The sequence below is a fragment of the Thalassophryne amazonica genome, chromosome 13 (genome assembly GCF_902500255.1).
Source record: "Thalassophryne amazonica chromosome 13, fThaAma1.1, whole genome shotgun sequence".
Lineage (NCBI taxonomy): Eukaryota > Metazoa > Chordata > Actinopteri > Batrachoidiformes > Batrachoididae > Thalassophryne > Thalassophryne amazonica.
In genome coordinates, this window is record NC_047115.1 from 43589919 (window position 1) to 43615605 (window position 25687).

A 25687-nucleotide genomic window follows, 5' to 3' on the forward strand; every position below is an offset into this window, starting at 1 on the left:
TCACAATCACCTTCCCCCCCACTGGACAAGTTGAAAAGCCACAAAGGATGCAGCTGTGCACGTTACACACAAACTGTGACAGTCATGTCCTTTTCTTCCATTAAAGAACATTTCATTGCCAAACATATTTTTGAATGAGTCTCACAAAAGAGGACTTTTTTTTCTCGAAAACATTCTGATTTTTTTTTTTTTTCCCTGCTCAACCTGCTAAGGAATCCTCATTGGGGTGAGTGTCTGAAATGTGAATGTTAACGCTCCAAGGTTAAAATTATGTGACCCTAACAGTTATTCTGAAATTGAAAGGAGAAAAAAAACACTTGATGAGTTGTAGGTACAGTGACTTTATCTAATGTGAATAACAAGAGTGTAATCAGTTCTAAAATGTTTAATGAAGAAAGAAAGTTTACACGGACACTGTCACACCGTTAAAAAATAAAAAAACTCTGCCTTATGGAGCTCAGCTCTGTCTCACGAGATTAAAACCACTATACGCAGGTTTTGAGGATTGGAACAGATGCAGATCCAATATTATTTTTTTAGTATTTTAAACATTATTTATGACTTGTGCATTACATCAGATGACATTAAATATAACATAAAATAAGGAAATATGAAATTTTCATCATAATGAACTTTTATTTAAATTGCTTCAAGTTGGGTCTCTTATTATAGATTAATTAAGTTGCAAATCTTGAATTATTTTTTATTTTATTCAGCTTGCATGGGCCCATTGATGCCTGAGAAGGGCCCATCATGAGGAGAAAATGGCCCATTACTGTGGCCATTAGCACATGCTGCCCTTTTTTACAACAGCAACAGCATTTAAAACAGCATCATGTCATGTTGGCACTATGGTGGCTCAGTAGTTAAGCACTGTTGCCTAGAAGTTCCTGGGATCGCCTGGTTCTTTCTGTGTTGAGTTTGCATACTGTCCCCTTGCTTGCATGGGTTCCCTCCAGGGGCTCCGGCTCCCTCCCACTTCCAAAACTGTACAGGTTAGGTGAATTTGGAACTTTAAAGTGAGTGTGAAATTCTTTGTCTGTTTATATGTCAGCCCTGCGATGGACTGGCGGTCTGTCCAGGGTGCACCCCGCCCCTTGCCCAATGATAAGATGCAGTGCATCCAGAAAGTATTCACAGCATAGGGAGGTGATGGTCTAGTGGTTAAGAAATGGGCTTGAGACCAGAGGATCCTCGGTTCAAACCCCCGTCTGGCCGTAACATGACTAAGGGTTCTTGGGCAAGGTCCGTAATCCCCAAGTTGCTCCCGGTGTGTATTGAGCACCTTGCATGGCAGCACCCTGACATCAGTGTGTGAGCGTATGTGTATGAATGGGTGAATTTGAGGCATTACTGTAAAGCACTTTGAGCTTCTGATATAGATGGAAAAGCATTATATAGATACAGTACATTTGCCAGTTATAGCGCTTCACTTTTTCCACATTTTATGTTACAGCCTTAGTCCAAAATTTAATATATTCATGGTTCCCCTCAAAATGCTACTCACAACACCCCATGATGACAACATGAAAAAAGTTATTTTTGTTTTTTCATTTTTGGATATTTATTAAAAATTAAGAAATTACATGTACATAAGTATTCACAGCCTTTGTTCAATACTTTGTGCACCTTTGGCAGTAATTACAGCCTCAAGTCTTCTTGAGTATGATGCCACAAGCTTGGCACACCTATTTTTGGGCAGTTTTGCCCATTTCTCTTTACAGCACCTCTCAAGCTCCATCAGATCTCTCCAAAGATGTTCAATCAGATTCAGGTCTGGGTCTGGCTGGGCCACTCAAGGACATTCACAGAGTTGTCCTAAGCCACTCCTTTAATATGTTGGCTGTGTGCTTAGGGTCATTGTCCTGCTGAAAGATGAACCATCACCCCAGTCTGATGTCAAGAGCGCTCTGGAACAGGTTTCAACCAGGATGTCTCTGTGCATTGCTGCATTCATCTTTCCCTCAATCCTGACTAGTCTTTCACTTCCTGCCTCACAGCATGATGCTGCCACCATCATGCTTCACTGTAGAGATGGTGCCTGGTTTCCACCAAAAATGTTGCCTGGCATCCACACCCAAGAGTTCAATCTTTGTCTCATCAGACCATAGAATTTTGTTTCTCATGGTCTGAGAGTCCTTCAGGTACCTTTTGCTAACACCAGGTGGGCTGCCATGTGTCTTTTACTGAGGAGTGGCTTCCGTCTGGCCACTCTACCATACAGGCCTGATTGGTGGATTGCTGCAGAGATGGTTGTCCTTCTGGAAGGTTTTCCTCTCTCCACAGAGGAATGCTGGAGATCTGACAGAGTGACCATCAGGTTCTTGGTCACCTCCCTGACTAAGGCCCTTCTCCCCTGTTTGCTCAGTTTAGACAGGCGGTCATCTCTAGGAAGAGTCCTGGTGGATTTGAACTACTTCATTTATGGATGATGGAGGCTGTTGTACTCATCGGGTTCCTTCAAAGCAGCAGAAATGTTTCTGTACCATTCCCCAGATTTGAGCCTCGAGACAATCCTGTCTTGGAGGTCTTAACAACTCCTTTGACTTCATGCTTGGTTTGTGCTCTGGCATGCACTGTCAGCTGTGAGACCTTATATGTAGACAGGTGTCTGCCTTTCCAGATCATGTCAAATCCACTGGATTTACCCCAGGTGGACTCCAACTGAGCTGTAGAAACATCTCAAGGATGATCAGTGGAAACAGGATGCACCTGTGCTCAATTTTGAGCTTCATGGCAAAGGCTGTGAATACTTATGTACAGGTGATTTTTTTTTCCCAGGTTTTTTTTTTATTATTATTATTTTTAATAAATTTGCAAAATCCTTTTTTTTAAAGGAAAAAAAAACTTCTTTACATTATGGGGTATTTTGTGTAGAATTTTGAGGGAAAAATAATCCATTTTGGAATAAGGCTGCAACATAAAACAAATTGTGGAAAAAGTGCAGCACTGTGAATACTTTCTAGATGCACTATAGGCTCCAGCAACCCCCCCCCCCCCCCCCCCAATATTACCTTTATTTTGGAATAAACAAGTATATAAAATGAATGCGTGATCTCATGTTGTCATTACAAATCTATACAGCTTAAATGTTTGGGGAAATCTTTGTTTATACTATGTGTTTATGGGGAGAAAAATAATGTTGCTCATTTATAATATATTTTTTTAAATCAGATATTTGTCTCTTTTTTAGAATAATCAAATATCGAAATCAGTATCTGTTTTAAAAATCCTGTATTGTTCAGGCTCTAATGTTTACTCACCACTATTTGCAGATTTGTATCTATTACAAGACATGTTTCCAAGACACAAATTTATTATTTGGCCTTTTTCGCCACTTAATTACAACTTTGATCAAATTTGAACAGTCAGTTATACAAATACATTATGCCAACTGCAGGTGCAGTATGACTGAGCGTGGTACTGTCAAGGTTGAAAAGCAAGCAAATGTGCTCTGGATGAAGCAAACTGATGTATACATATATATAGTACAGTGTTTCCTACCTCATGACTGCTTCTGTTCCTTTGCTTTTGGGTCAGGCACCACATTTTTTGTTGTTGTTTTTACTTCCCCCAACAGTTAAGAAAAAATATTTAATATTTTACAACATATTGTAGTTAAAGTGTGAACAGATTGTCATTTACAGCGTCTACTATTTCTGCATTTTGCCTAAGTGATCAGTTTTATGTGTCACTTTCAGCTCTGAAGTTCTTTAGAAAAGCCAAAACAGAATTGCAGGAAGTACAATGATGTAATATGTTACTGTGTAAGGGAAATGCACCATATTTAAGGCACATTACCAAAGAGGAAGGACTTGTCATCATTCCAAAAAACATTTTTTCCCCAGGTGTTCGGCCTGAATCACACAGCAGTAGATTCACTGGTACCGGTTCTGGTATGTCCATTTTTTTTCCCTGTAATTGAACACAAAGAAGAGGCGAGGACATGCCCAGACTTATTTGTGAAGGTGACATTGTTTTATAGTGCTTAATTCTATTTATTTATTTGAAGATTGAAATCTTATAGGTATATCTACTGTCACCGTGTGGGAAAAGGTTGTTTTATACTTCAACAGACAGCATCAGTCTGTTTAAAAAGTCTGTCTTCAACTCGTCCCTCATACTGTATACCTCGACTCACATCATTTAAGCTTTGCTCATACTTCCATTTTGATAGCAATGTCATTCTTGTGGGTTGGTCAGTTGGTGCATTTTTCTCAGATGTATTTTCTCAAATTGTTTGCATTATTCATATAATTTCTTTTGTAGATGGACACAAGGAGCCATTAAAAAAAAAAAAAGGAAAAAGATGACAAATATGCCGAACTTGTCCGCCAGTTTCCTTGTGCTGTGCAGTGTGAGATTTTATCTGTGGATTGGCAGTTCCTTCTCACCCCCCCCAAGTGTGGTCTCACTGAGATAGTATATACTCCGAGGCTTTTTAATCCCCTGGTGTGACACACAGAAAGTCTGTCTGGTGGACTGTGCAAAAGCCTCTACTACCAGACTTGATACCAAAAAAGTAAAGGTGATTTGCAGTGCATTCCGCGTTGTAGATCTGATAGTAATCACGCCGATGTGTTCGTGGCAGTAGATGGTCTTCTGCTGTTGCTAGGCAGCACTGCTCAGCTGCCTGTCATTTGTGTGCCACCAAGCAGCACCAGCTATTGTGAAACAATGAGAAAGAGAAATTTGACTGCAACTAGTGTACTGGAACTAATTGAACTGTATTTTTAATGGAATGCTGCATTACTCATGAAATGTGTGCATATCGGAATTACTATTGATGACATCAACCCGTTTTTATTTCAGCATACTCTGGTTCAAAATGTTTTATGACACTTCACACTATTGCCGCATTCACATTTGCCAAAATCAACTATTGTTATTCTCCCACAAACAAAAATGGCAGAGAGGCAGTATAGTGGTATATACAGTAGTGTTCAGAATAATAGTAGTGCTATGTGACTAAAAAGATTAATCCAGGTTTTGAGTATATTTCTTATTGTTACATGGGAATCAAGGTACCAGTAGATTCAGTAGATTCTCACAAATCCAACAAGACCAAGCATTCATGATATGCACACCCTTAAGGCTATAAAATTGGGCTGTTAGTAAAAAAGTAGAAAAGGGGGTGTTCACAATAATAGTAGCATCTGCTGTTCACGCTACAAACTCAAAACTATTATGTTCAAACTGCTTTTTTTTTTTAGCAATCCTGTGAATCACTAAACTAGTATTTAGTTGTATAACCACAGTTTTTCACGATTTCTTCACATCTGCGAGGCATTAATTTTGTTGGTTTGGAACCAAGATTTTGCTCGTTTACTAGTGTGCTTGGGGTCATTGTCTTGTTGAAACACCCATTTCAAGGGCATGTCCTCTTCAGCATAAAGCAACATGACCTCTTCAAGTATTTTGACATATCCAAACTGATCCATGATACCTGGTATGCGATGTATAGGTCCAACACCATAGTAGGAGAAACATGCCAATATTATGATGCTTGAACCATCATGCTTCTTCACTGTGAACTGTGGCTTGAATTCAGAGTTTGGGGGTCGTCTCACAAACTGTCTGCGGCCCTTGGACCCAAAAAGAACAATTTTACTCTCATCAGTCCACAAAATATTCCTCCACAGCACTTACAGGTAACTCCAGATTGTCTTTGATCATCCTGGAGCTGATCAATGGGTGAGCCTTTGCCATTCTGGTTATTCTTCTATCCATTTTGATGGTTGTTTTCCGTTTTCTTCCACGTCTCTGGTCGTTTTGTCCATTTTAAAGCATTGGAGATCATTGTAGAGGAACAGCCTATAATTTTTTTCACCTGCGTATGTTTCCCCCTCTCCAATCAACTTTTTTTTATCAAACTACACTGTTCTTCTGAACAATGTCTTGAATGTCCCATTTTCCTCAGGCTTTCAAAGAGAAAAGCATGTTCAACAGGTGCTGGCTTCATCCTTAAATAGGGGACACCTGATTCACACCTGTTTGTTCCACAAAATTGACAAACTCACTGACTGAATGCCACACTACTATTTTTGTGAACACCCCCTTTCCTACTTTTTTTTACTAATAGCCCAATTTCATAGCCTTAAGAGTGTGCATATCATGAATGCTTGGTCTTGTTGGATTTGGGAGAATCTACTGGTACCTTGTTTCCCATGTAACAATAAGAAATATACTCAAAACCTGGATTAATCTTTTTATTCACATAGCAGTACTATTATTCTGAACACTACTGTACTTGGTCTGTCTGTCCTTGAATCTTGTACCAGTAACTTCTCCAAGACTGTTCGGTAGATTTCAGTGGCACACCACTCAGTAGTAGCACACCATACGATGATGCACATGAAGATGTGAACTTGCTTTCTTTCCTTTGCTGCACCTGATCAATCAAAAGCTTGTTTAATATCCATTGGACATGTCTGCCACCTGCTGGATGGCTAGTAGTTGCTGGATAAATGATTGAAAATTGCATACAGCTGTAGTTGACCCTTGCATGTAATTTACCTACATCTTGAAGGATCCAACAGACAGGTTGTGTGTTCACCACTCTGCTCTGTAATCTAACGAGATGGCAACTGAGACACACAGTGCTCACAATGTGAGCAAATTCAAGGATGAAATACACAACAGGACAATCACAAAACCAGACTCTGACTCCTCACTTAGCTTCTCAAGTGTTGCAATTAGGCATCCGTTGATTCTGCAAAGATCTGTTACTTACAAAGCCACCCAAGCTGCTGGTCTCCACAACCCTACTCCACACCCAGTTCATGCAGTCATTGACCAGTGTAAGAACCAAGAGTCATGCCTGACAAACACCAGAATTCTCTAGGAATAAGTCAGAGACTCCTCCCCTGCTCTGGATAGCACTAATAGTACCTGTGTATAGGTCAGTTATGATGTCCATCAACTTGTTGGCGACATTGATGAAAAATTTGAAATTTGACTTACAAGCTTCTGTGGATGCAGTTGGGTAGGGCAGCTATTGTCTTCTGCTTCAGTAAATACAGCTTCATGATGGAGTGGGACAAAGAAGGAGTTCTTTAAAAGGCATACATGTCAACCCCTTTGAGGGTCCACCTGTATAACCAAGTGAGAAAATCCTTATAATCTCCAAATCGCACCAAAATCAGTTTTATTACAGTACACACAACTGCATAGCAGTATCGCATAACTGAGTTTTTGTCCACATATTATGAGTTGCCACAGTGCCATTAAAGTCAGGATCATTAGTATTTCCTACACAGTTGAATTTCAAACAATAGAAATCTAGTATTCATGTGTCAAGCTGAATTTTATAGAACTGAATGTGTCAAATTTAGTTTTTTTTTTTTACAGAAAGAAGAACTGTGTGTCACTAATGGAAATACATTAATAAAATCATGAAAAATAAATTGAATATAGTGAACAAAATAAAACATACCTCAGAACTTCATCAAGTGTATCGAAAATCGCCTCGCCAGTGATCCTCGACTTCGCCCCTGTGTTTATGTCGAAGATCCGTAGAGGACGGTCAGTCTCTTGTTGGTTTTCTTGTCATAGTTTGGATTTCAAGTGTTCTTTCACATCGTAAATGCCGGACACACATGACCGGATATAAACAAAGTCATTACCGTAATGTAATGTAATGGGGGCAGACCAGTCTAGAAGTTATGGTAATGCGCGAGACTCAGAAAAAACAAGCATCTGGCTTTTTGTGACGATCATTTGACGATGTTTAAGAAAAACAACAGTAAAATAATTTTACAACAGAAAACCCTGAATATCCGTAAGACTTTATTTGTACGTCCATATGACTCCGAAACTCGGAAAAGTCCATATAATTTACGGACAATCCGTATAGGTTGACATGTATGAAATGGTGATGTGAAATTTCAGATGTAGTTTACTGAAAGACACACAGCATAGATTATCCTTTTTGCTTTATTTATTTATTTGTTTGTTTATTTTTTAGAAGTCCTTTGTGCCACTCTGTCACAATACTAGAACTAGAGAATCAATAGCAGAAGTTGTCATGTGTCCAGTTTGTCCATTTGCATCCACAGATGTTTGTAATTGCCTCCCAGAGTTCTCACTGGGCACTTGGAAGCTTTCCTCACTAGTCTGCTTCATTTACTATTATTCTGGTTTAGAGTGCGCTTCCTCTCAACACTGTGACTGTAGTACGCAACTGTTGCTATTTGACTAATTAAAATGAACTCCAAGAGATAGTCACTGACTTGAAAATGTTGTATTTATTCCTTGAAATGTCCTAAAAAACAGTCTGTAAAAGTGATAATTTGGATTGTAGGCTATATATACTGTACTTGTACTGACATTTGTTGAACAGAGTTTCTACCGCAGGGCATTTGTTTTCAATGTCATCTTTCTAAAGTACTTATTTTTGGTTGTAAATAACTTGGACATAATGAAATTATAAAGAGGTGATACAGTTTAGAATCATTTGATATTTAAGTGATATTTCATAGCGGTGTACTCAATTTGTCTGCTATAGATACAAAAGTGAGTGTCAGGAAGGGCATAAGGAGTAAAACTTGTGCCAAATCAGCATGCAGATGGATTCATATCAGATCTGCTGTCATGGTGATCCCAAGCAAAAAAAAAAAAGCTGAAAGAACTTACTTTTACTGTATTCTTTTTTTATTATTATTATTTTTATTTTATAATTTAATGACAGAATTTTGACTGTACCATGTTAATGTACACCTGAAACAAGTAATTTTTTTTTTCCAGATTTACCCACTCTTGTTTTATTAGCATTACACAGTTTGAAGTAGCTCAGAGAAATGGACACAAAAATTCATGTTATCTGACACTGTACCACCATAATGTGATATTCAGTCACGTAATTTGTTTTTCGGGTTAAATGTTTTAACAGCTATGTTTTGCAAGCTGTCACATGTGTTGACCATCCATTCTGTGAAGCAAAGTTTCCACAAGCTTTTTTCCTAGAGTATTGTTCTCTCTTTTTTTATGTTGCCTTTTAATGTTTGACTGTTCCCGTGTTTTCAAATCCTGTTTTCTCATGCACCACAGCTTGCACATTGTCTTCAGTCATTCCCTAAAAACTGCACAGTGTGGGTTAATGTTAACCTGACCCTGCTTTTGAACACTGTGACCGATTTGTGATTACTTGGCATAAAGTAAAACCTCTGTGACCATTTAGAAAAGACTAAAAGCCTTCAAGCCTATTTCTTGACATTCAACTTGGAATGGAGCAGATTGGCTCTTTTAGTTATGCAGCTGACCCCTGCTGGATTCAGAGCAGTCCTGGAGTGAGAGCTCAATGTGATTAACCTGCTTATATTCGCTGACAAAGACGTGTCAGTGCTCTGTGCACAATGCATGCTGCAGAACTGAAACTGACATTAAAAGGCACTGCTGTCTGTGTTTCTGCCAATCAAGAGTCTAATAATGAACTTTATCTCGTCTTTGATGTTGTGATTCTGATAGAATCCGTCATAAAATATAAATCTAGCTTCTACATCAATTCTCTAAGTATGCACATATATATATATATATATATATATATATATAGTTGCACAGAATTCATCCTGTGGTACTAATACTATATAGTAATTACTGAGAATTCACATTTAAAGCAGCGCGATTTACTTTGAATATATGTTATTATATACCTGTGCAGTTTTGTTACATTTTCATGCCTTGTTCACATTTTTTATTTGTTTTTATTTCCCAATGGAGAAAGGGGATATAGAATTGGACTCTGTGTCTATCACACATTTTGTGCCCATGATGAATTAAAATGTACCAGGCTTTGGAACTGGACATCCCAAATTCATATATTTCAAATGAGTTAAGGGACTCTAGCACAGAAGGTGTGTACACCTGCACTTGGCAACAAGTGACTGCCAGTGTGTATGAGGCGTGTTTCCGCTGCTTGTCATATCACTGCTGCATGTGCGCAGTGTTCTGATGGCTGCCTGCGCTCTCATTCAGAGTGCACAGTTACTCTGCTGTAGAGTCAGGTTGATTCACATTGCCACTAAACCTTCATAAATGCAAAAAAAAAAACTTGAAAACACTTTTAACTTTTTATTTAGTCCTACAGGCAATGCATAAATTATTTTTTAACATAGATTTTGCTCTGATGTACAATTTTCTTCATATATTACACTACTTTTGTGAGCCAGTGACTTTGGTAAATCCATTTCTAGCACCAAAACAGAGCATTCACATGAATAAAGGTTGTTTTTCAATAAAGATTTAACAAATTTTAGAAAAATGCATTATATTTTTTTCAGATTTAGAGCCAAAATATTTCTGTGTGCAGGGTTCAAGACAAATACGTGACACACATTCTGAAAGCTGAGATAGTTATGAACATTTTGATATGTAACATATGGGCATTATAGTGGAAAAAAAAACTTAAAATGGGAATTACTATGTTATTACTATATTAAGTATGTTAAAATCTAGAAAATACCCCTGGACCCAAGAGGGTGAATCCCTGCAGCTTTAAAGCGTACAGGAACAGAACCGTCTGTAAGTGACAAGTTAATAATTTCAGCATAGTGTGCCAAGATAAGACCACAAGTCCTTAAACGTTGTTGGTAGCATTACCCACACTTTGTGACCGCATATCTAGCGAGATAATGTCAAATTTGATAAATTGTTTTGTTTTTTATCAGAGCTAATGCCTACATTCGTCATAGGATCACCTTTGTGATCCTATGTTCTTTTAAGTGGTCCTTGAAATTTTGGGCTCCTACACTTGAGATATTGTAAGTGTTCATTAAACCAAAGCGTTTGCAATTTAGTGCGTTGAGATTTCACATTAAGTGGAGCAGTTGAATTCAGTATATTAGATAGATCTGTGAGCCTGTCCACAGTGTGACTGTGTACAGAGAGACTGCAGAATCTCAAGTAATCTAGCACTAAATTCAGTTACGGTAGAGGAACAAATGTGATGCTTTTAGATGACAAACAGGCATCCAGTCTCATTGACCAGGCTTATGATACTTCAGACTTATTAAGTGAATGATCCAAAACTGCCAACAAAATAGAGGCTATATCACTATCTGAAATGCAATACCATGAGCCAGGACCAAATTCCCACTGCAGTGAGTCCTTTCCTGGAGAAATGGACAATATTCAAACATTTTCAAACCTCTAAAAATGTTTTGCTGAGGAGCTCTGAAGGGTTATTAATGTGGATATTAAAGTTGCCAACAATTAAGATCTTATCACCATGAGTCATCTAATCAGAGATTAAATTACTGAATTAATTTAAGAGTTTGGAATAATTGCCAGGTGGTGTATGTACAATAACAAAATAATATGATTGAAATCCATGTCTGATCCAAATTATTTCTAGCAGCCTGAGTAAGGCAAATAATTAGATACTGGAATTAGTTAAATTTAGCACCCATGTGAGCTGCTAAACCAAAAACAGATTTATAGATTCACACAACACCTCTGATTATTTAGTATCTTTGGCAACATGAGTAAACATGTATGCTAGAAAGCACGCCTCATTTAAAGGCAGGTGTACATTTGGCTTCAACCACGTTTCATATAAACTGATCATCTCTAAACGGTGTTCCAAAATGAGATAATTTATCAGCAGTGATTTAGAGGACAGTGACTTTATGTTAATGATGCTTAGAGCAAGACACTGGATATAGTGAATATGTTGAAATTGATTTTGACTTAATGTGAATCAGATGTCTCATTTTAGGTTAATACTTGGATTGTAGCAATATCATGAAAACATGGTCTGAAGGTACAAGAATCTTCAGTAATACCTCTTACAGATATTATGTTGAAATCTTATTCTGTTGCAGCTAGTATCACATAATAAGCATGTTGACAATGAAAGTATTCGAAATATAGATTGAACAGTGGATTACTAGAGCCACCAAAACTAAAAAGCAATTGCAAGTACAATGCCGGTCAAAGGTTTGGACACACTTCCCCATCGGGAAACCTTTGACTGGTTGTGTACATTTTGTAAACAGTTCTTCAAAATATGTAAACTTTTAAGGAAGCACATTGAGCTGCAGTTTGTTCTTCTGATGTTTTTCTTGAGCAACTACCATGTCAGCCTTAAGTAAGCTTTCTGTTGTGGCCATTTGACTCAACCCTGCCTCACAACTCACAATGTACCAGAGCTGGTGTGTATTGCGGATTGCATTCGCATGCTGTGTGTGGTGTTTGCATGCCACACATACGGGTTGAGTGCGATATACTTCTGTCTTGCAGGCCACACAAATACCAGGTGTGGAGTACTCGTGTAGTACTTCTGACGTATGGCCCATGTCCAATGAGCATGCATCTTGTTGTCATCGCACAGCCCGTACTAGCCGTTCTCCTGACTAGGGTCAAGTGTACAATGGCAGTACGGCCCCGTACGTGCTTGTATGCGTTCCTGAGCTTCCGCAAGACATGCAGAATTTGCATTTGCAGTAGTGAATGTCTCCACAGAGAGTCTGCGACTTTCTATGGCGCATATCTCACTTACGATTTTGCCATTTTTTTGACCTGTAGACTGCCCACAGCAGCACTTACAATGACTTGCGAAGGTGGCTTTAGAAAAGTGTTCTGCCCTCGATGTTATGACTACACTGCAGTTATATGTGTAGACACCACCGGGACTTCAAGTAGATCTGACAAAACATCAGCAAGAATCACAGTGTTCTGCTCCCACGATGCAAAACATCACAAATATGTTACAATGGCATTATGACATGCTGTGAAGTGTAGAGACGCTGACAGGACGTCATCATGACACAGCCACAGCTGCATGGTCCAGGGGAAGTGTGCAATAATATACAAATAATGAAAATATACAAATAATCAATGTTTGAGTTCAATGGTACAAATATTTCATGAAGTGAAAGCTGGAACATGCCATTCAACAAGGTGAAGCAGAGTTGAATGGTATGTTCCAGCTTTCACCGAATTAAATATTTGTTCCATTGAAAGAATGTAAAAATGTTCATTATTTGTTTTATATAATGGCTATAATACATCTTTGTAATTTGATATTTTATTAATTTATAAACAACAGAAAAGGGACTTACGTTTTGGTGTTCCACTGTAATGTGTAGTCCACTGATGCTGTGCACTGACTTCGGACTTCCATTAAAAAAAAGACTTTGTGTCGTTCCTCAGTCCAGCCAAAAATCACATCAGCGTTTCATGTGAACAGGTCTTCATGCATTCAGACGGCTTACAGCGGAGTGGTTTTTGTGTGTGTGGGGGGGGGGGCAGTGTCAGTTAGCTCAATCAAATTATGTCTCGGGAGAGTCGTTGTCCCCCGTGCACACACACGCAACCTGGTTGGCGCTTGTGCCTGCTTGTACAACAAAAAAAAGACTATGTCCTCAGTGCAGTGGAAAAAAAATCACATCAGAAATGAGTCCAGCTTTTGTTCGCATGAGTCAAGGAGACATCAATGGGACTCACAAAGTCTTATGCCGCGTTCACACCAGACGGCACGCGAGCGACGGCAGCGACAGGTTGCCATGTAATCCCTATGGAAGGACGCATTGTGGTGCCACAAAAGTCCAAGCCACGCAATGCCACGCGAATGAAGCCATTTTGAGCAATTGGCGCATTTGTGGCATGCTATCGTGTTGCGTCATCCTACTCCCCATGTTGAAAAATCTGAACTTTTTCGTCTTGTCGCGTCGCGATGACCAATCAAGGACTGGATATCTAGTAACGTGGAGATGTCGGGAGTTTATACTTGATGTGGACATGTCCCGTCTCTGGCAGCCAGCCTGTGAGCAGGACTTATGTCCCTTTTGTCCTTTATTTCACAATTATGACAGAGGAGAGCGAGCAGTGGCAGCAGCCAGTTTTTTTTTTCACGTGCGCACGCGAACGAATCGTCCGTGAAGATTATTTTATTTATTAACTACACAGATGTATAATAAAACAAATGGTGACTAGTTTGTAACACAATTATGACAGAGTTTGAGGGGAGAGAGAGGAACTGCAGTGGCAGCCAGTTTTTTTTTTTTTTTTTATTGTTCACATGTGCGTGCGCAAACGGGACAGGAGGTCCTCAAACTGGGTCCTAGAGAGGCGAAAGTACCGCTGAAAGCGGCCGTCATCCAGACGCATCTCCTGCAGCAAATAATGAAGCTCCACGAATTCGGAATGTCTCATGAGGATGTTGTGAACCTAGGGATGGCACCGCTGGTGACGTTTGTCAGCTTTCCACAACAAATAGAGCACAGCAACTCACTCAGTGTGATCAAGGTCCACCATGTTGACTTGACGGTGAGCAGAATGGAAGCTCCTCCTATTTGATGATGCATTGGGGTGAATTTTCACAGCGAAAGCAGAGCGACACACCAGGCGTCGCGTGGCGTCCGGTGTGAACGCGGCATTAAAGTTTGTCCTGGTTCATGTTAAACCTTGTGAATGTGGACGAACCCCTCCACCCCCGCCCTCAGCCTCCTTTTTATGCTTCACATTGTGTTGAGCAGAATTCCTCATCCACATGAATTTACTGGAACATTTTAAAAGCAGTTCACTGATGTTGACTTGAACGGTTTCTGCCTCCAGATCTGCCGCCTCCAGCGACACCTGTCTGCCGGGGAGCACCAGCAGGACCTGTTCCAAGGGCAGCCAGCCATGTTTGTGTCCCAGCATTCCCAGCCGCCTACTCAGAGTTTGGTGGAGCTGATCCAGCTCTGTGGAGGAACCGTGTGTAAAACTGTGCGTCAGGCAGGTATTTGCATCGGGAAATACAGCGGCAGGAGACCGGAGGGAAGCAGGATCCTCTCTGAGCAATGGGTATTAGGTAAGCTATAGTCCTGTTAATTTCAGTATTAAATGTTACATTATTTTATCATGTCACTAATTGTTTTCCTCTTTTTTTTGGTTCTTTTGTTTTCAGACAGTATCACATATCTGAAGCAACTGTCATATGATGACTATTATTTAGAGTGAAAAGTGTTAAATCTGTTTTGTAGTAGTGAAGTCTTGTTTATTCAATTGATGCTGGATAATGTAACACATTATCTCTTTCAATTTCAGTGTTCCTCATTTTCAGTTTGTCTTGGAAATATGTTCAAAAAGGTTAAATAAATATTCTGTAATGTGATATTGAACATGCAAACTCGCTGGTTACTATGGAAACCTCAAATTTAAGAATGTCAACTATTACTTTGGGTATAACACAGAAAACAGTATAGATTTTGAAAGCACAGCTTATATGTAATTTCCATTTTAATATTTTATTACTGTTTATACTCAACTACTACTACTGCGCAGATGTGGATATTTTTGCAACCAACATGATTTTGAGCAACAATCTTTATTTTATTTTAATACTGTGATTTAGAGCCATTTTATAACCTCTGTTGGACATGCTTGTTTATTGGACTTGTTTTGTCATGCCACTGTTGGTAACGAATTACAGATTTGATGGATTGATAGGATTTTAGTATTTTATAAATGCTGTCACTTCATAGCAAGCAGGTTATGAGTTTGAAGCCCACTATAGGCCCTGTCTTTGTAGTTTCAAATGTTTTCTGTCTGCATAGTTTCTTGGTTCTCACTCTGCACCCCAGATTCTTTCCGTGGTGGGAGAGGAGCCTGAACACCCCAGCAGGATTATTAAGTTGATTAACCATTTTCTTGTTAAATGTACTCTGGTGGGAGAATCAAGTAAGTGAGGTCAAAAGTTCTGATTTTTTTTTTTTTTTTTTTTTGCTGCGCTATGTTTCCCTGGTTTTCTATAAAAAAATTTAAAAAAATCAGATGAAATCAACTGTAGTTGATGTTTTGCACAGATTGAAAATAAAGTGATTTGTGAAAATGCCGTGATCAGATACCTTATTCTGGATTCCCAGAAGGGAGGCAAAAATAACTCCTGTTTTTTAGCTCATCCAGGACCAATGTCATGGAGTGCATCTGTACACAATTCATAGAAAGTGCTTCTTCTCCTTCAGTTCTTGATGGATTTTGTTTCCGATATTGTGTTTGCATCATCTAAGCAATGTTCACAATTCTTCCTTGGAGAATTTGGAAATCTGTAGTTTTAAGCAAGAATTTGGAAGAGAACCTTAACTACCAGCTACGCTATTTATAGCCGTGTGTAAATTAATATGATTTCACCTGGTAGTTCAGCTTTCAGTCAAAACTATTTATGCAATAAGGTTTCATTTTTAAGTACCGAAAGTTAGGGCTTGTAAGAAACCCAGAAACAGGAAAAGGCCAAGGGGATGTCTACATATCATTGCCTGACTGCGGCAGATAGACTGCTCTTTTCAGGAGGTGGAGATGGACCCATGTGTCTGCCTCTCTTGATTGGCAGTCAGGACCAGGCGGGTCTGTGGTATAGCTGATGAGTTTCATGAGTGCGTGCTCCCTGACCTGAGCTGACTCACCAAATAATCTTACAACCACTTCGAGCAGTTTCATTATATTAAAAAACTGAAAACATTAAGTGGCCCTTTGGGGGTCACTGCACAATTATTTCTTCTGCTAATTACTGGAGCTTTATTGAACTGTGTCTGAAATGCCAAGTGGACAAACTGAAGTGTCACAGCTTGTTGTCAGTCGTGCTTAATCACCGGGGATGAAAAGTATCAAATGTACGTGTGTGGAAAAATGATTGTACCAGTCACATTTAAAGTGTTTCATGTTTTGGTTTTGATTCAGCAGCTTGATTGGCTACACAATTTTCTAATTTTGCGAGGAACATTTTCTGGATTATGTATTTTGTAAAATCCTAGAAAATAGGGGGAAAATATCCATCACATTGCTGAGGGATGATGGTGCTGAACATATATTACAAGCTGTTCACAGTGTTCCTGTTTCAATTGCTGTACCAGGTCACTGCGTGTCAACCCATCTAGTGAATACCACAAAGTGCTGAAATGATTACCTTTGTAAAACTTCCTAACATAATTTCCAGAGGCCTGTACTGTGAGAGATTTTGAGTTATACAGCAGGCTGAGATAGAAAAGGTTTGGGGAAAGGGCCTTAATGGCACAGGCAATAGAATAGCATATTTGTCATGTTTTTATTTTTTTGTTTTGTTTGCTCCACCCACTGCTGATCAAATAAATCAAGCGTGGCACATTTCTGTGTATTTCATCACTTGTACATGAGATAACTCTAAACCCAAACCATGTCAGATAGAGTAGTTGGCACGGTTGCTTGGTAGGTGATGCATCAGGACAAGATCCTCAATATGACAACGGAAGCACACGGCTCACTTCTGGAAATGGCACTCAAATCTGGGAGCACAAAAAAAACCACCCAGTTTGCCCTAGCTTGCATACTGCTTGCAACGTCTGCACAGTACTGAAAATAGTGTGTGTGTGGGGGGGGTGTTGGTTGGTTAGGGTTAGATGTAGATGCTGCCTTGGTCAGAGGCAGAGAAAGGAACAGACCCTAAATAATCATGTTTTTGATTGAGGGACACAGGGTAAGAAGCACACAGAGTATCAAAAGTGAAAGTAAAAAAGAAAAACGGTATGCAAATATAGATACCAGGCATACTGATCATTATTATCACTTTACTGAGGCGTTGCTAAACCGGTATCGTAGATTTACGTTGACGCTACCTGACTATACCCGCCCGCTGTGCGTAAACAAATGACGTCATAGCGCGTGCAGCCCAAGAACTGTCCGCAAAGGAAAAGATAAAAAAGGCGAGAAGTGTGTGTTGGTACCAATGTGGATATTCTGGATGATTTTCTCACGGATAGTACAACAATGAACAGCAGCCAATTAAGCAGCCAGCTTGATGAGGACGCACTGCCGAATTTGGAGAGCAGCGCGCGCCAGTCGACACGACAAAAGTTAAAGTGAGCCAACTTTTTATGTACGCGTTACATGTTGTGTATCTCAGTAAGTGATAATAATGCAAATAACATGCTGTTGTCGTGCAGTATGCATTTGCTGAGTCCCTCCACCCTAAATGACAGATATTTGCCCAAGTTAGACGAGGGTGAATATCTCATTTTGGGCGACTGGGCATGGACGTCGGGCCTCTGAAAATGCATACCGCTCTCCAAAAGCATGTTATTGTATTAATACTGGTTTACTGCCTACTAGTGTTTGCTTCCTATTCTCTGTCTTCCTGTTACTCCTCATCTGGTGGCCTGAGGGTCAAAAAGGAGTTTTTTAGCCTGTTGGTCCTGCACTTGGGAAGGAGCAATCTGTGAAAAAAAAATTATGCATTAAAAATGACAACTATATAGTTCATATTTAGCTTCCCATATTACCTTAGAACGCAGGAAAGAGGCTATAGATTTTGAAATTTTCTAGGAGGGGATATGCTCCTTGATGGGGCGAAAATGCTGGTAAATTCCCCTTTAATATCTCAGCCGTGTGAGCTCCAGGTACACGTTTTCTGATAGGTTCGTTTCTGTGAACGTCACTGACCAATCAGCTACCGTGATGTTGCAGTGTGTCTTTACTGAGGGAGGCGTGTGTATGTGTGTGACATTTGCAGCGAGAAGAGGCTACTTCATGAAAAAAGAAAAAAAAAAAAAACAGTCGATAACAAGAAGTACAGAGGATACAGAACACTTTAACACAGGTGTCCTAAGGTGTTGGTTAGGAGGAGGGGCTTAACATGTAATTTTAGTTGTTTTTTTTTAAAGCAGTGCGCTAATGCTTTGCCCCAACTTGCTTTAGCATGCTAAACACACGGAAGGACTCGAGGCTGAGGTCGAGCTGTGGTTTGTTTCTCTCACTAAACACTTAACTGGACTTTTATTTCCTTCACTTTACCAGCTGCGTTTTTTGCACACCAGGTTAAAAATAGCTTTAGGCAGCTAGCGCTTCCCTTTCTTCACTTTCTTAATGCTGCCTTCGCTGCGCTGAAAGTTGGAGCCTCTTCTGGCAGTGTAGTACTCAGTCCAACAGTCGCCTTCAGGGATTTTGTTTTTTTTTTTTTTGTTTTTTTTTTTGATACTCCGTGTGAACATGCTGCTGTCCCTGGTGGTGCACACCTATTCGCTGCGGTACTGGTTTCCAGCCACAGTCATGCTGGGAACTGCTCCGGTCTACCTGCTGTCGTGGGCCGTCTGGCGTCTGCTTTCAACCATCCTACCAGCCAGAGTTTATCACAGAGTGGACGACCAGCTGTACTGCATCTACCAGAGCATGGTCCTCTTCTTCTTTGAAAACTACACAGGAGTGGAGGTGGGTGGCTGTTTCTGTTCACAAACTGCTCTAATAATGAGGATACAGACACAAAACATACCGGTGCATCAATAGACAGGTCTATGCTTTCAAAGTCTGCAAAACTTTCACTTAATAGAACTTGCACCAGTTTGTTTTTGCAGGTTGCTGCATTTGCTGCAATGCATAAAACTGGCAAAAAGTAAGTCCCTTCGGCTGCTCCCTTGTTTGCACTCGGGGTCGCCACAGCAAATCCAAGGTGGATCTGCATGTTGAATTGGCACAGGTTTTACGCCGGATGCCCTTCCTGACGCAACTCCACATTACATGGAGAAATGTGGCAGGGGTGGGATTTGAACCCGGAGCCTTCTGAACTGAAACCAAGCACATTAACCACTTGGCCACCACCCCTGCTATGCATAAAACTGGCAAAATGTTTGAAAAAAACGGGTTGAGGAAGAAGAACCTAATTACCCACAAAAATAGCAAGAAATTCTGCATTCTTCTGCTGCCACACCTAGTGCAGTAGGTGTTTTGCCCGTTGGGGTGTGCACTGACTGAACAACAGCTGTGGTGGCAGAACTGGTAAACTGCTTTAAAGTGGGAGTTGCCTCTTTTTCCTACTTACTGAGCTCCATAGATTAAACGTGAGCCCCTTCAGTTTATTGAAATTTGTAAACAGTGGGCAAAATCACTGTGATCCTTTTTTTAAAATGAAATAATGTAAAATATAGTGGTCCTTTGCCATTTTTAGTGTGTTGTCCTCCCCACACCACCAAGACTTGCAAGTCAAGTCTGGGAGCATGCGCTGATGCGACGCTACGCTGTACCCACAACACCATGGAACAGTCTTGGGTCCTGGATGGCAACCACTCAGGCAGAAAACCAGTCTGTTCCCACATCTCTAAAATAACCGTCTATCTGCTGCAGCCACATGAAACGTGGGCGTCCCCTTGGCCATGTCTAGTTCCTGGGGTCCTCAACACTCAGGTACTTGTGTGATGGATCATGTACAGAGTAACGCACCACATGGCCAGTCATTTCACTGGGGTACCCAAGGATCCTCCAAAGAGACCTTGTACCAATGACATTAGTTGTTTGGGAAAAATAGTTTTCTGACATTAGTGGTTAGTCGGTATATAACACACAAGTAACTGTAATGTGTGGTGGGTTTTACAAATAAATCTGTATTTGTAAATATATTTTGTTCACTTGAAAAAAAAGGCAAAACTGAAAATTCTTTTTAAGTGATTCAGCACTTTTAGCAAATGTGTGGCAAATGCTCTTCACACTGCCATGAACACTGCCATCTACTAGATGGCCAATGCACTCCGGCATGTTTGTCTGTACTCTGTAAACACTAAAACCTTCACAATTAGTGCATTACTTTAAAACTAAAACATATAGCTAATATTTTCAATTTGTAAAACAGAGGTGACATTAATTTCAATTAATTGTCCGGAATTAGTTTAAAATTTTAACCATAAGTCAAAACTGTCTGCCTGTGCGTGACTCGTGTGATATGCCTGAAGGTCTGTATGGTGTGAAAAATGAATAATTTTTTTCTACTTTCCTTTGTCTCTGGTCATCAGGTCTCTTTTGCTGAGATGAGGCTGATCTGAGACAGAAGCGCTGATTAGTTGTCAGTAGCTGCCAGTGTACTGGTGTCAATACTGAAAGTTATTGGTTTAGCTTTTACCTATAACTTCCACTAAATTTTTTTTATCGGTTTAGCTTTATAAAAGCTAACTTTTCAGTTAGCGGATTAATGGTTATCAAAGCTAACTTTTTGGTTAGCTGTGCCCGCTACTGCTCTGCGCTCACTTCTTTGTTTGCTGTTAAAGTATCCTGTTTATTGGATTATTGACATCAACATGGACACCCCTGAACAGAGAGTTTTGGAGGCTGCCGTGGAAGACAGACAGACAGACTTCTGGTGACCATAGCAAGCAGTTGGAAGACATCCTGCGGGATTTGAAGGATGGCTGGCTATACAAAGAACCAGAAGAGGGTTGTTTGTTTTTTTTTTTACACCTTTATTTAACCAGGAAAAGAGTCTCATTGAGATTAAAAATCTCTTTTACAAGAGCGTCCTGGCCAAGACAGGCAGCAAGGTTACGTGTCAATTTCAGCATTCCACCACACATACAGAATAAACAAATTACCAGCCAATGGAAAAGTTTCAGTATAAAAGTTCAAAAACAACACATTTTTACAATAAAAAAAAAATCAGTTAAAACAACTACATGTCAATGTGCCAGCATCTCTGTCATTTAAAAGTCCTTTAAAAGATTCTAAGGAGACCAGCTCCCTCAGTTTTAAGTCATTCTGTAAAAGGTTCCATGCAGAGGGTCCAGCAAACTGAAAGCCCTTCTTTCCCACTTCTGACCGGACCTTTGGGACTGACAATAAAAAAAACGGTCGGCAGAACGAAGTTGATAGGAACCAATACATTTCCAAGAAATATACATCCTTAAGTAACCAGGAAGCTGACCAAGTAAACATTTATAGATGAGTAAATATAGGAAAGTTTTTAGGAAGGTTGGAGGGGTTAGAGTGTGTTTTCACCTCTAACACACGTCACACATTCTTCCACAACTTAAGGTTGCTACAGACATTACACAGAGCTATTGTCCTGGCATAGACAGATGGAACTGATGGTGAGCTGGAATTGGCTTGTCCTAAACTCTGACCTCAACCTGCATCAGCTCTTCGTAGAACTGAAACGTAGAGGAACACTGTTAACTGCATAGATGAACATCAGCCATATAACCCAGAAATAGTGCAGGCATCTAGTTAGATAGAACCTTCAGAGACCTTTCAGAGACATTGATTTGTAAATCCTTATATATTTAGAAGTAAAAAATGTGACTCATTTACCTTGTTTTAGCTGATTAAAATACATTGAATTTACATAGTGTGCAGATCCTAGGAACATTGCATTAAACTTAATCTGCTTTTTAAAATTATTTTCTTGTGTGATCAATGGCAACCTTTTGTGTAGTCATGTACTAGGCAGTACACTTATATTGGATTACAGTTTTTAGATTTTGATAATGAGGTTTGTGAATTAACTTTACAATGTATTAGATTCTTTAATAAAACAGCTGGGAATGTATTTAAGTTACTCCAATAAGAATGCCTGGGCATTTAAAATTAGGTGTTTCTGTTGACACCGTGATAAAAGGGGAAAAAGTAGAGTTTAAAACCTGTGTACGGCAAAGTTTTTGGCACCCTACCTGGGCTTGAGCCAGCTTTACTTCCTCAGGAGGATCAGGGGCCTCATGTACAAAGACTTGCATGGATTTCCTACTGAAACGTGGTGTACGCTAAAACCCAGAAACTGCCATACACACACACACACACACAAAAGTCAGATGTATCAAAGTGTGCGTACACATGGATCCAGACATGTACCTTTTGTACATCCCAAGCAATGTGGAATTGAGCACACATGCGGGATGTATCAAACTCCTCCGTGTACATTCCCATTTAAATATGCAAATTTTTTTAAATAGGCCTTGGGACCTGGGATTTCCCTCTCTGTCTGATCATTCCACATGAAAAAAGAAATTATACAGCGTGTGAGCTAATGATGAATGGAAATGAAGTGGAGACATGCAGGGATATTTTATTTGGTACCCTGTCAAACAGGATTAATATGAAACGGGAAAGAAGTGTGTGTAGGAGCATGTGTGTCAGGCCATAAACGCTCTGGGCTCAGAGCAGCGCACACACACTGAAGTTAAGAAAAAAAAGAGGTGCGCCACGGCTGATGGTGTGCGACATTCACAACTTGACGCATACGTTTTTTGACATTATTGAACACAGGGAGATGATCGGGGGATTAAGAAGCTTTGCAGCTCTAGTTTCACCATTTAAAAAAACAAAACAATAATAATAGCAACAACATATTTGAGTGCACACATGCCCAAATTTGTCCACACTGGTTTTCATTTGCAACAATTACACAAATAAACTACTTGCTCACCAAGCAGCCACCCATTGTGTACCGCGCCAGTTTCTAGCCTGTTCCCAACCAAACCCAATGCATTTGTGCATCACATAAGATTTGAATGTTGATGGAATGAAAATGTTTCCTATTAACAAAAACAAATTCATCATGTGATGGCACCTTTATAGCAATATGTGTGCAGTCAATAGCTCCAATTACATTAGGGAAACTGGCTCTTGTTACAAATTGCGCTTTAATGTTGGAATGGGATGTACCTGGATGACATTCAGATGATTGCGTTCCACACAGCTGGCGTGGCTCGGCTCAAGGTTGAATGGCACACTCCTGACCAATCGCACAGTTCCTGCTGAAATGCCCCTGTTGTCAGGACACCCAGCATGGTCAGCACCTGTGTGGGCACAGACAACCCCTGGTTTCTCGTCGTTGCGCTCTAGGGCCGGCCGCAGTTCTGCGCACATCTCCAGTAACACCTGCCTTGGTAATCCAAATTGACTTATGAGCCAATGATCGTCATTTGCACGTAAATCCACACATTCCCTGAATACTCGTTCACCTCGGATTTCACCATTTGCAAGGTCTTATAACAACGCTATCGCAGCCATTGTTAATGCCATTTTCTTCATCACTTTGCTCATGCTTTTATATCCACCCATATAATTGCAGACACGTGTGTGTGTGTGTGTGTGTGTGTGTGTGTGTGTGTGTGTGTGTGTGTGTGTGTGTGTTTAATTGTTCATAAGTGTTTCTCTGGTGTGCACATCACTCTGACTTCTTGTCTTCACACTATTAACAGTTTCCCAGCGTCACCTCTATGTGGTGGCAGTGGAACAATAGCTGTATAAACATGCGTACTCCAGTCAGGATTTTTGCGTGATGCACTGCACATTAACACGGTCATTTCACTTCTGTAATGGGGTGCTGCAGGTATTCTACTAGTCTGTGGCTCCAAGCTCCATTTTCTACTCTGTAGTATGCCGGGTTGCAGGCATCAAAGCTAAGGATGCTGTCAGACGAAATAAACTCATTAAAAAGGCTGGATCTGTGTTTAGATTGGGTCCAAGCTTGCTACTGGAAGAAGTAACTGAGGAAAGAATGCAGAACAAACTTCAGACCATTATGGATGATGAATCACACCACCTTCATCAAACCCTAGACAAATTAAAGAGCACCTTCTGCCACAGACTACTCCTGCCTTACTGTGTCCAGAGAACACAACAGAAGGTCATTCCTCCTGACTGCCATCAGACCTTATAAACTCCTCTCCCTCTGAACTGGATTTATACTCAAATCACTCATTAGCACAGCATTATAACAGGCATTACTCTTAATGTCATCATTATACAGTATTTTACAAGACCTTGTCATACACTGCAACTTTTGTACTCTTCCAGGACTTTTTAAAATTTTTAACCTTTTGAACATTTGGCCTTTCTATCATTCTATTTTGTTTTTACTTTTACAACTGTTGTCTGTATTGCTCTTTTGACTTGTAATAGTGCTAATGGGTGCAGACTGAGTGTTAATTGTCTGACACAAGTCTGTATTTTTCTAATCTGTTCTTCTTTATAGATTGTTATATACGGAGATATACCAAAGACCAAAGAAAATGTGATCTATCTTTCTAATCACCAATGTACAGGTAAGGTATCTGAATTTGATGCCTTCTTACTGTGTGAATCCATTTAATGTGAGCCCACTTAAGCTCTGCCTAATGGATTTCTCTTGTAGTTGACTGGATAATTGCCGACATGTTAGCCATCAGACAGAGTGCCCTTGGTCATGTCCGATATGTCCTTAAAGATGGGCTGAAGTGGCTCCCTTTATACGGCTGGTATTTCTCTCAGGTAGTACAGCTGTGTGAATGTGCCGATTTGTATGTTTCAGTGTGAATAACATTAATATATTGATGTTCTAACATAATTCTGTTTTAATGTTTAGCATGGAGGAATTTATGTAAAAAGAAGTGCGAAGTTTAATGAAAAGACAATGAAGAAGAAGCTGCTCAGTCAAACTCGGTTAAAAACACCAGTAAGATTGAACTTTTTTCCTAATTTGTACTTGACTGTGTGCATATTTGTGTTCATGATGAACATTCTGGATATTCTCCAAAATACAAGATGTTAAAGGCAGACTGAAATGAAAATGCCACTGCACAAGTTCTTATCTTGTTTCCATGTTTGATGTGTGCTGCTATCAATCCAAAATTTGTCTAAAAGTTGTTCTTCATGCACATTTGAATCTGCCCTCTCTTGTATCATCCAGAAAATGGATGGCGTGATTATGGTATAAGATGACTGCTCCCATCATAAGCATCTCTTCATTTCAAGTGTTGGTAGCTTCTAGATTGATACTGTGGCTTGGAACAGGTTATGTCAGGTCTGGGAGCATGTGCCAGTGTCACGCTTTGTCATTTCCACCACACCATGGACCTGTCCGGGGTCTTGAATAGCAACCACTTAGTCAGAGAACCAGTGCATCCCCATTTCTTGAAAGTAGCCATCTGCTGCGGTCACAAGAGACTAGGGTGTTTCATCTGCAGTTTTCAGTTATTGGGGTCCTCAGTGTGCAGGTACCTGC

At 40.0% G+C, this 25687-nt stretch overlaps 2 protein-coding genes across 2 annotated transcripts in view; both read left to right on the plus strand.

Annotated features, from left to right (window-relative positions):
* The window catches only part of mcph1 (microcephalin 1), a 65902-nt gene extending 50258 nt beyond the window's left edge, over positions 1–15644 (plus strand). The window contains exons 14-15 of the mRNA XM_034184619.1: positions 14554–14791; positions 14888–15644. Coding sequence (XP_034040510.1) covers positions 14554–14791; positions 14888–14940 — 291 coding nt within the window. The 3' untranslated portion in view covers positions 14941–15644. The remainder of the gene's footprint in view (positions 1–14553; positions 14792–14887) is intronic.
* Positions 9537–25687, plus strand: part of agpat5 (1-acylglycerol-3-phosphate O-acyltransferase 5 (lysophosphatidic acid acyltransferase, epsilon)) — a 38923-nt gene continuing 22772 nt past the window's right edge. The window contains exons 1-5 of the mRNA XM_034184622.1: positions 9537–9551; positions 18925–19155; positions 24680–24749; positions 24839–24954; positions 25049–25138. Coding sequence (XP_034040513.1) covers positions 18937–19155; positions 24680–24749; positions 24839–24954; positions 25049–25138 — 495 coding nt within the window. The 5' untranslated portion in view covers positions 9537–9551; positions 18925–18936. The remainder of the gene's footprint in view (positions 9552–18924; positions 19156–24679; positions 24750–24838; positions 24955–25048; positions 25139–25687) is intronic.